General features: G+C 39.9%; 1 protein-coding gene across 1 annotated transcript in view; it reads left to right on the top strand.

Moving 5' to 3' along the window:
- Positions 1–12061, top strand: part of LOC115271163 (catenin alpha-2-like) — a 253966-nt gene that overhangs the window by 229327 nt on the left and 12578 nt on the right. Inside the window, exon 7 of the mRNA XM_029910656.1 lies at positions 4859–5062. Within this exon, the coding sequence (XP_029766516.1) occupies positions 4859–5062 (204 nt within the window). The remainder of the gene's footprint in view (positions 1–4858; positions 5063–12061) is intronic.

The raw sequence follows: 12061 nt of genomic DNA, 5'->3' as shown, positions 1-12061 counted from the left end.
TTATTTGGGACTTTACTGGGAGGACCAGTTGCACTGGTGCAACTGAAACACTAGAGCAGTGGTTCTCAAACTTTTTTTTTCTTCATGGACCACTTGAAAATTGCTGAGGGTCTCGGCAGACCACTTAATGATATTTTCCAAATGTCTTTTGTACCGTTCGCTAACTATTGTAAAGGGTTTTGGATAAAAGCGCTATATAAAAGAAACCTTAATAATAATTAACATTTTTTGTTCTACAAATAAAAGCACACAACTCATATTTTAATATCACTAGTCTTACCTTTCTAATGCAATGGATGTGCCCTCTCTCCCCCACCATGGCAGCCCCTGAGCTGGGGCTGGGAAGGAGGGCTGTCTCTCCCCGGCAGCCGCAGCCCTGGACCTCGGGAAAGTCACCTCTTTCTCTGGCCACCGCAGCCCTGCACATCCCAAATTCCCCCCACCCCCTCTTCTCACCCCACTGCCCCCTCCCACCTACCCCCTATTCCCCTCAAGGCCACCACCTCACCTTACATGTGTGTCTTCTCCAGGGTCCAGACACCTAATTAGTGCCTGTGTGTCTCCACTAATTAGGTGGGAGGCCCTTCATTCTCTTGTGTGCGGCTGCCCAGGCGTGCACCTTAGAGGGAACTATCTGTGGACCACCTGCATGGAGCTCACGAACCACAGTTTGAGAACCTCTGCACTAGAGCAACAAGACAGAGGAACGAGAGTGCAGAATGACCCAGTAGAGGATACAATATACTGAGTCTTGCTTTAATCAAGTGCAAGTACTGTGTGTGGGCAAAAGGTGTTACAAGCAGGGGAAGTATTTGCAGTGGAAAATCCTCTGGTCGGTAGTAGAGACTACCGCATGGGTTACGTCAGGGTCTCAAACTCCCAGCCCGCAGGCCATCTGCAGCCCATGAACCTCCCCAATGTGGGCTGCGGGGCTCCAGCAGTTTTGGGGCCAGGTCTCTCCCTTGGCCCCACCTGCCGCCCTTGGGCGCTCCCCCCTCAGGGGTCCCGGCAGCGCAGCGGAGCTGAGCGGCATCTTCCTGCTCGCTCCAGAGGCTGCTGGCCCCTCCCTGCGGCCCAGGGGAGGGGCGGGACTGTGCCTCCGTACGCTGCCCCTGCCCCAAGTGCCCCTGTGGCCAATGGGATGCTGCGGGGACGGTGCCTGGGGGCAGAAGCGTGCCTTGGAGCCCCTGCTCCGCCTTGGAGCCCCAGGTAAGCGTCGCACCCCCGACCTTCTCCCAGAGCCTGCACCCCCACCCCCTCCTCACATACCCTCTCCCACCCCCAAACTTCCTCCCAGAGCCTGCACTCCAGACCCCCTCCCCCACCCAAACTCCCTCCCAGAGCCCAACCTTTCACCCCTTCTGCACCCAAACTCCCTCCCAGAGCCTGCACCCCAATCCCCTACTGCAGACCTCCTCCCCCACCCAAACTCCATCCCAGAGCCTTAGGCAGGTGGGGGGTGGAGTTTTGGGGGGGGCATGAGTGACATTGGCCCGCTGGGAGGATTGGAGGACTGGCACTGGCCCTAAGGTAAATTGAGTTTGAGACCCCTGTGTTAAGTGTTAGTATGTATGTTTTGAATTAAAAATCCCCTTTAATAAGGAAATGTTGAAAACGTTCTGAAGAAAAAGTAATCAACTGACCATTGTCTGTAAAAATTATTCCTTATTATTTCCTTACATTTTAACTATCCCAGTTTATTCACTGCATTTTCTCTAGTGGTACAGGTCTATTAACGATAAGTATGATAGTAAAGGTAACTTTACTCTTTTGTTAATTCTTAAGGATGTATAATGAATGTTAATGAAACTAGGTCATTTTCAAGTGCAACAGTGAAGTGCATACCCAAGGAATTAACATATGAGTGACAAGAACAGCCTGGATCGTTGGATCATTTCTCTCAAAGAGATCAGTTATGATTTAGTTGCTAGTAAAACTGGAACACTTACTTTCTATCCTATATGTCAAAGAATGTATGAAACATAATGGCACATTCTAGCGAATGATACGTTAATTTCCACTACACCAGCAGTTGGTGGAGCTGGAACAATGTGAAATTGTGTGTTTCCTCTTTATTAAACAATGAATCTTAGTGAGGTTCCCGCATATTTCTGTTAGTTATTTCTCTGCCATTCGCTTATTTAGATTGTAGGCCCCCCAGAGAAGGAAAATTATCTTCTCACTTGTCCATATGTATAGTGCCAAACACTTTTAAAAAAACCAAAAAAGTTAGACATCTGGGGTGAAATATGGACACCGCTGAATTCAGTGGCAAACCTCCTGTTGACTTCAATGGGGCCAGGATTTCACTTTGTTTATGTGAATGAGTGTACTGTAATCAGAATACAATTTGTTAGCTTTGCTATAACTTGACACTGTTAGAAGAGGCTGTTGATAACTAGGGAGTGCACTTTATGTTTATTCTAATATATTATTGGGATTTTAAAATCTATGTTGGTTCTCCTAATTAGCTATGTCATTTGACCTATTAATGACGTGTTGATTTGTGCTGTCCCAGGCAGTAGATTGCACAAACTTATGTTTCATCAAAATGTTCTGAAAATTAAAATATTCCATTAGAATTTATCATGATTTGGCATTTGAATGATCTATTTAAAATAATGACTGAAATGTTATGCATCTTGATAATTGGATTAATTCTCTCCCATCCCCAGTTGTAGCTCTCTCTATATTTACTTCTTTCATGACTCATTTTCTTTTAAGGTTCAGATGGTAACAGCAGAGAAATGGTAACATAACATCTTTGCAAACAGTTCAAATATGAAACCTGCTTGCATGATTCTAGCCAAATTTTATAGAGCAGCAGGTGGTGTGGGTAAAGTGCCTCTAGGCAGGAGCACAGATTGACTCTTCTTTTGCATCTGCCACCTTGAACTATAAAGAAAAAAAATGAGTCAGAAAATAACCCAATGGTGATCCAAAATCATTTATCATTATCTCATACAATATACTTAAGATTAAGGTTTATGTACACTTGCAAAATTTGCCATCTGGTAATTTGTTTACGCTAAACTACAAATCAACTTGGGCACCCCTATAATAACATTAATTTGAGATAAAAATGTTAACCTGGAAAACAAGTAGATTGTTCTTTGAAAACCATTTTTTTCCAGTTGGAGTTAGTTTTTTATTTCCTAATACATTATGTGACTGAATAAATTATTCTGTGCATTTACACATAACACATGTGGTTTAATCTATTTCCAAGGACTGCTCAGTTAAATAATTTGATTATAAAAACATCTCTTTTCTAATCAAAATCTGCCTAGATAATCTAATCAGTTCTAATTACTGACTCACTTGTTCAGAAGCTGACCTCTGTGCTACCATGTAGGAGACTTGGCTTCAAAGCAATTTCAAAATGTTCACTCCCTAGGCAAAAGTAAGCAAAGTCCATGCAATCCTTCAGGTTTTGCATGGTGTTGGAATAACAGCCAGGTAGTATGGAATGAGGACAGGAGGTGAAAAATGGGCTAAAATGAAAGCTTGGGTAAACAACCTAGGACCTTCTGTCATTGAAAACTGGAAGGCAGCAGTAGAGGTTCTGTCCGGAAAAAATAAAGTAGTGGATTGCTGCCAGAAATTAGCAGCAGACCTTTTGTGATGCTGGCCTCCAACATTACCAATTGGTACAGTACTTGCCATTCAGTACTTATGCCTTTTAGCACAAAAACAAATATTAATTATTGCTAAAATATTTTTATAAAAAAATATATTGCTAAAATATTTTTCTAAAAAACACTAATTACTGTGCATGTGATATACAAGAACTTTTGCCATAACTGGGAGATGAAGTATTATTTACCTTAGCCATTTCACAGGTAATGGGGAGGGGGGGAACCCAGAAAGATTAAAGGATTTGTCCAAACTAGTACAAGAAGGGGAGGGATAGCTCAGTGGTTTGAGCATTGACCTGCTAAACCCAGGGTTGTGAGTTCAATCTTTGAAGGGGCCACTTAGGGATCTGGAGCAAAAAAATCAGTACTTGGTCCTGCTAGTGAAGGCAGGGGGCTGGACTCAACCCTTCCAGCTCTATGACATAGGTATATCTCCATATATTATTATTAAATCTGTCAAACTGGGAATTGAACCATGCTCTCCTGATTCCCAGCGCAGTGGGTCAAATAAAAGTCGGTGCTCCAATAAACAAAAACATGACCCTACCAGCTCAACACCTAAATGCAAGCTTACGTTAGTACATTGTTTGTGTTTTCAAGTAAGGAAGAAATGTATTCAGAGGACATTGTGGTTGTATACACAAATCTTTAAGCAATAGTTGTAAAAATTATGAAAAATACATTTAATGAGTACATTTAATGAAATCCGTGTAAATTATAGTGATGCTGAAAATGTGGAGAGGACCCATTCATTGTACACAGAACTGAACATTAGATTACTTGAATAAAACCAGAGCCAGTTATGTTATGATACTAACAGAGATTTAAGTATTCAATGAATATGTGACATTCAGGACAACAATAGCATGTGAAAAGCTTCATAAGATCCAGTAAAAGTATAATAGTCAACAATTACTGTGCTTAAAGGTCACCTCCTTTTTTTGCTTTAGGCTATTGACATATTTGAAAATTCATCTGTTGAGATGTTTATTGCCAAGAATATAGTTTTAAAACAATTGTATGTTGTCTGGTCCTTTGAAATATGTCAAATTTCATAGAGACTAGATATTTCAGTAAGTGTAGTTCCTCCTGGAACGTAACAGAGAACTAATGTATTTATTCAGTCAGAAAGATGAAAAGCCATAAAGGGGGATATTTCAAAAACTATAGCAAACACCCAAGAATGCTGTTCATTTTCCTACATATGTTTTATATTTCAGAACAAGATTATTTTAGACCCTATGACTTTCAGTGAGGCCAGATTCAGACCATCTCTCGAAGAGAGGTTGGAGAGTATTATCAGTGGAGCAGCACTGATGGCTGACTCTTCATGCACACGTGATGACCGCCGAGAGAGAATTGTTGCTGAGTGCAATGCTGTACGACAGGCCCTCCAGGACCTACTTAGCGAATATATGAATAATGTAAGTGATCTGCTCTTTTTAGTCTTTTCCTCCTCTATGGATTGTTAAGCAGTTCTATGACTATTCTGCAGTGCCTACATGCTTAGTAAAACTGATGATCCTAAATAGCAACAGTTCAAGAAAATCAAGGCAGTCACTTAAAATCCTTTGGTGGTATTCAACATTTTGGGGTTTGAGATCGTTTTATAGCAGTTTGTTACAAATAATTATACATTTTGCTCTGAAAAGGAATGCCCCCGATTGTAAGATTCCCTCACCCTACTGCAGAATAAGAGACTACCGCGTTCTGCATCAGTGATTTGTTTCATTTTAACAAAAAGGTAGTCCACACAACTTTTAAATATTTCCAGTGAGCCCAAACACTTTTGTGAAACTTGTATAAAACTGCTGGTTGGTAAGCAAAGAGGAAACGTGGATATGTCAAATTAATATATCCTAGATACTATTTTTGTAAAAGAAAATGAGTACAGTCAATTTCTAGCATTATTCATTGTTGTAGGGAAATAGTCACTTAGTGTTTTATTCAGATGTATGCACAGAAGTTCGCATGAAGTAGCTCTAAGTTTGCATGTGGGAGGATGTAGTTAAACCACGAAGATTCTTATTTGCTAACAGTGTAATTGGAGCTATTAACTGGAAGTGTGCAGATTCTCTGAATCTGTTCAGTATTATCTATCATTATTACAGTGCACATAATGAAATGTTTTTAAAATATCTTAAATACATCAGTCACCACAGTGTAGACATACAGTACCGTTTGCTTTATGTGTATGATCTCCTAAATGATAAACATCCTCTGCTTTACAGTGCCTATATATATATGTATATAATATCTCCAAAATTATTTGTGGATATTCTGCACTATTGTTACTAGACCCATCCATCATCGTGAGGCTGTGATATATGCAGTGAGGTCATATCCAGTCAATAACCATTTTTGATATTACAACTTAATTCCTGGAAATATTGTCAGAACCAGTTGTTCTCTCAAAATATGGTGGTAGTCACTTCAAGCAGATAATGGTGATGCCCATGTCTCTCCATGGGCTCCTAGACATCTGTGTTTAAGGATATTACAGGGTTTCAAACCCATTTCTCCTTTTTTGCACATACAATATGTGATTGGAAATATTTCCAAATGAGTATTTCCACATTTAGGGTATCCAAATATGTTTACCAGTGCGAGTGTTCTACTCCATGCTTCATTTTTCATCTGCTGGTAATATTAGAGTTTAAGTAAACACACTGACATATTTTGATCCTGTTTTTTCCAAGTCTCCAATTCCCATAAATGTTGAAAACTAACATTCAAGGATTGAGTGTTTTTACTATTATTTCTAATTGCAAGACTGATAATATGCAATATCAAACCAGTGAAAGTATTCAATCTTCTAGTTGCTTTATTGTATACCTGAGACAACTAGAATTTATTTCTTAAATTGTTTATATTTTCTTTTTACTGTTCAGTAAAATGGTGTTGGCTTCAAGGAAAAGCTATTTCCCCAGTCTAGAATTACAAAACAGAAATTGTTTGCTGTTTTTTAAGGTGACAGTTGATATGTTCTTTCGGTGCAAATGACAGCAAAGCTGATGTTTTTTTATCTTGAGGTGAAAGCCGTAAAGAGAGTGAATTAAAGAACAGGTGATGATGATGTGAAATATAGCTTTTTGGATTGCTGTCTGTAGAATCTTGTCTCACAGAATTATTACTTTTAGGTGTAAGCTCTAAAAGGTCTCTACAAAGATCGTTCCAAAACTGATGGATTGTTGTATCCTGTTTCTTGGTAGTGCCTCTTTTTATGTACCATGCTTCGTGATAGCAAAATGAATTTGTCCTTGCTTCAGAAACATTACTTATTTTATTTCTGACACCACTTTCAGATAAGGCAAAAGAATCTTTATAGTTTAAATGACAGCATACATTTATGACCGTGCAGAGGATGGGTTAATGTAGTTTCAGGGTTTCTCTTAGAATGCATAGTGGAGCAGTGTTCTGTTTTACACTTTATATATGGTGTTTAAGTAACTGAGTTGATGGGTATTTGACCATCTTTATATTTCTATTATTCTAATAGCAGTCTAATTAGATCTAAGATCCATAATTCCCAATTCTATTTCTCTTCATGTTTCATATGGAATATAACCAAATCAGTTTAACAGTTCATGTATAAGTATCTTCTTCTTAATAAATTAATGTTTAGTTTGAGGTATAGTATTTCAAATTTTAAAAATAAATATTTCATGTAATAACACTCTAGTTTTTGTTTGTTTGTTTTTTTTAACATTTGTGTCTACCAGCATGGCTTCTATTTTCGTTTTTAACCCCTGTCTTGATAAGAGGACATGGGATTTTCAGTAATGAGAAGCAAGGGCTTTACAACTGCCAAAGATTTCACTTGCAAAATTCCCAAAAGCTTGGTAGATTTGTTGCAAGGTAAAACTAAATCGGATTGCGATAAGGCATGACTTGGAACAACTGACAGCCTGATCAAGAGATGGCCAGACTGTAAGAGTGTATTGTTCCCGGTTAGTACCGAGATACATTTGCAGAGCTGTCCGAAGGAAACTTGTTTAACATCTGCCCAGAATGCCTTTAACCAGTGCTATCTGTCCCTCATTTTAAATTTACTCATACATTGTTTTGATTAAAGAAAAAGAGGTAATGGGAAAAAATGAAAATTTGTGGCTAATAATGAGTCCTAAAATGTGCACACTCCTTTGATACTTTTAATTAAAAATACAGTTATTTTATGACCGTAATGTATGCCAATATTTCAGCGAGACTGTACATTGCAATTGCAATACTATTATTATTTTCTTGCCTATTCAAATGTTAATAGCTCTCCTCAACCTAAAATCACCTTCCCCTCCACTTATCCTCTTCAGTGATCTAGGGCAAGGGAGACTCACTCTTCATCTACAAGTTGTTTTTTGTTTCATATTGTTTAAAGAAGAGTCCTGATTCTCAACTCCCTTGCACTAAGTTAAGCATTTACACCTGTGCATAGTGAGTACAAAGTGGGTATAAATTGTAGTGTTTTACATCTCATTTTACAATCAGTTTGCTCAGGTATGAATGACTCGGTGCAAAACAGTAGAATTGGAATGGATGCATTCAGTCTTAGGACAAATCAGCCTATCTTACCTTTCACTATTGTGACAATAGGTGATGTTACCCCAGCTTTAGGTCAAACAGGTAAAGGATAGAAAATTGTGGTGCAGGAAGGAGAATTCTTCTTCTCATTTTGTAGATCCCCAATCTGCTAGTGAGTTACTAACAATGTCCTTCTAGCTAATTATATGCTTGAAATGGAGTTATTGTATATAGCATATGCTGCCACCTATACAATGTTTCAAGCAAATTGACACTGGATATCTGATCAGTAGGTGAGGGAGAGGCAAGGTAGGACAGGGTCTGAGGATCCTTTAAAAAGCTTTTGTTCTCTCTCACACTGTTCTCAGCCATTAGTTTTTGTACTCAGGCAGAAGGAAGGTTTGCAAGGGGAAAAGGGGGAAGAGTAAGTTTCGGTTTCAGAAAAAAATGATTTTCAATATTATGAAGATTTCAGGCAAAGTGACACAATTTTGTGCTCAGAAGTGATGAAAAGACAAAACTTGACAATTTCACTTTTTTTTTTTTTTTTTTTAATGTACCGAATTAGATTTGGTTCAGTTTTATTCCCTCATCAAATATTCTGGCTCCATTGCAAATATTTGTTTGAATGATTAATACCGTGGGAGGTTTTGCAGTATTAGCCCACGGGAGCTCTATCATTGTTATTAATAATAGTATATTGGTATTGTGCACAAAAGCCCCAGTCAGGACTGGGGTTCCATTGTGCCAGATGTACAAACGCATAGGAAGCACCTCTAAGAAGACAAGATAGATAAAGTCATAAACCTCATATAACTAAAATGTCAAAGGTACATATCTTGTCAGTTACATTTTTTTTTAAGATTTCCCCTCAACAATCCCTCCACTTTCTTTTCTTTTTTTTCTTTCTTTCTTAGCTCTCGCAAAGGACAACTCTGATGATTTTATTGCGAGTCTCAGGGTATTTGGTGATTTATTTTTTTTATAAAGCCCTAGTTCCTGTAGTTTTGTGATACTTTTGTTTTTAAATGAAAGAGATTGTTTCTAGTCCTCATGGCTTCAGAGAAGAGCTTGAAAGGAGAACTGATCAGAAATTTTCCCTGTCTGGTTTCATGCCAGTTCGCTTACCTGGCTCCTTGGCAGACTCCCAGCTCTTCAGCCTGGTGGGATGATGGGGAAGCTGAGAGCCCCAGAAATCATAAAAGTGCCAGCTCCTATGCTTCTGGCTCTGCCAGTGCTCCCAGGCTTCCTGGCTCCACTTCAGGCCACCTGGCAAGCTGAAAGGGAATCAGGATGCTGCAATCCCCAGATAACCTGGGAGCCTTGGAGCTTTGGGATCTGGGGCTTCCAGGCTCCTGGCTCCCCTTCATTTTATAGGCAGAATTTCATTTTTAAATCATCTAATTGTTCCAAGTTTGGGGGGGGGAGGAAATATCATTGATTCTGTTACTTGGAGAATTTTGAAATTTTTGGTTTTCATTCCAAATTGGAACAAAACCAGATTTTGAAATTCCATATCCTTCTTGAAAATGTGAATCCCAAAGACCCAAACACCAGAAGGCAAATAAAAAAGAACTCAAAAAGTAAAACTTCTTATAAACTCATTTTTAAATCAGTCTCATGATTTTGGGGGCTGACTAGGGTTTTTTAAAATCTTGGGATTGGTAATACTGAAGTCCTTCCACCTCTGGCCCCTACATGAATACTCAGACAATATAACTACGTTTACCGTATAAGAGAGGGGTGTGATTTTCCCTGCTCTGTACACATACGCCAGCTCTCATGAAGCTAGCCCAAGTATAAATAGCAGTGTAGCATTTCCAGTAGCATGGCTTTGTCATGCCAAGTTTGTACCCACCATTGCAGATGGATTTATGCTCAGTCTGGCTAAGCTGTGCCTCCACTGCCAGTACCTGTGCTACCATGGCGACACTACCATTTGTACTCTCACTAGCTCGATAATTTGTGCTAATAGGTGATCCCCCTGCTTGGGTAATCACACCCATAGCTTGTAGTATAGACTTAGCCTATATAAGAAAGGGAAATACCTTTTAATATCCCCACCACTTCTAAAAAGCCACAATTAACTCCTCCCCAACAATAATCAGCCTGTTAGATCAGTGCTCGTATTACTGAGTGACACAGGCTCAATGGTAGGTAACCTTTCTGTTTTCAGCAGAGGTGTGGAAAGGGGCCTTCCTGACTGGCATCTTCCTCCAGAATCCACTGGCTCTTGGCACCTCTTTCCACCAGGGAGGAGACTGGGGCCTGCTTCAGGTATGGGATTCTAGGTGCAGGACAGGAGAACAGAGTGGCTGGTCCCTGCCTGCCGGCTCCCAAGTCAACTCCTAAAGCTCTTCCCCTCTGTGAAGTGGGACAGCTTTTGGCAGGAGCTCTGGGCAGAGGGACAGGGAATTTGTACAGCCATTGAGTCTCATGGGCTCAGCGGCTTCTGTTGGTTTTCCCCCCTTGTAGTGCAGGGAATGTTTCTGGTCAGGGCTTCAGGGCCTGCCTGGCTATTTCCTGTACCTAGTATTCAAGAGTTATTGCTGCTGCTTTTCCTGCAAATGGGGTTCCTCTGTCAGCAGGTACACCAAGGCTGGGGAAAGGGAACGTTATAGCAACACTATCTGGGACTTACAATGAACTTCAGAATGAATGCATTCAAAATAGTGACCGGGTGCAGCGGCAATCTTTTAAAGACCTATGGCACAGATTTAGTAGAAACAGAATCCTCTTGTTGTTTCCTTGTTACTCTGATTCCCCTCTGCTCCTCCTCAGCGTTTCCCAGATTTCTGATCCATCTCCTCAATCTGTGTGGGGTTTTGTTTCTAAAGTCCCTCTAATACCCTAAACATATTTGATATGACACAGTGGATAGATTCCCCTTAACCCTTTTGTATCTTGCCCTCTAAAGTTGTCACCTGTTTCCAACTCCTGATCACGTGAGCTCTATGGCTACACTATGGGTCTATGGAATGCCATGTCTGTAGAGAAAAAGTAGGCCTTCAGGTAGTTTTGCTCACTGAAATACAGGGAAATATATTTGATTTTGTCCCAAATAAAATCGTATTTTCAGAAAGTGCTGCAGTGAGTAAAATTTAAAAGTGTTTAATGGGCAGTTAGAGGTCATTGTTCTTGAAGGCACAACCAAATTAGAATGAAAAAAGGTGATGGAAAATGAAAATCTATGGACTCTCAAGCCACTGTCAAGTTCCATATTTAACAGCTATAGCTGAACTCCTATTTAAAAGAGGAAAAAAATCATTCTTGCATCCTTTAGAGAGGTGGCTCTGAATCACACAAGATTAATCGGTGTGACAGTGAACATTAAATTACATTCACGAGACAGCAAAATGTCCATAGCTGTCCCGAACTCAGTAATCAGTGATTGGTGACAGAGGTTGGCTGCTGAGTCATCAGGATTGTCTGATTTAGTTACAGCAGCCTAGCAAGGACAATCTGTCAATTGTTCTCCGTATTGCTCTGCTAGCTTTTCAAGGAATACTTAGAAAAGCAAGTTTTAGTTAAAGCTACATACTGTAGTTCAAGACTGAAATAATGAACTGGGCCATTTCGTATCTCATTTTGCTCTCCTAGAGGATATCTGGAAACAGTTTTATATTTCCTGGCCTTGAAAAAGCCGTGTGGATAGCACTGTTGGCACTGTGAAAGAGTGAGCCTCTGCCTTTTTAAGCACCAGTCAGAACAGTGTGTTTATATTGTAATGATCCATCCTTGAGATACCAAGCAATTTTTAGTAATAGATTCAATGTTGTTTTGTTGAAAATGAAATATTCAGGCAGTTTTTTAGAAGCACGCTGGCTTTACTAGGCAAGGGAAATGCAGCTTACCCCCACCCCCTTCACAAACTGCTGAGCAGTTGAGTCACTGGGATGATTGAC

The sequence above is a fragment of the Terrapene carolina genome, unplaced genomic scaffold, assembly GCF_002925995.2.
Source record: "Terrapene carolina triunguis isolate 2854851 unplaced genomic scaffold, T_m_triunguis-2.0 Scaffold66, whole genome shotgun sequence".
Classification (NCBI taxonomy): Eukaryota; Metazoa; Chordata; order Testudines; family Emydidae; genus Terrapene; species Terrapene triunguis.
The sequence above is the reverse complement of the archived record's forward strand: the minus strand, read 5'-3'. Positions and strand labels throughout refer to the sequence as shown.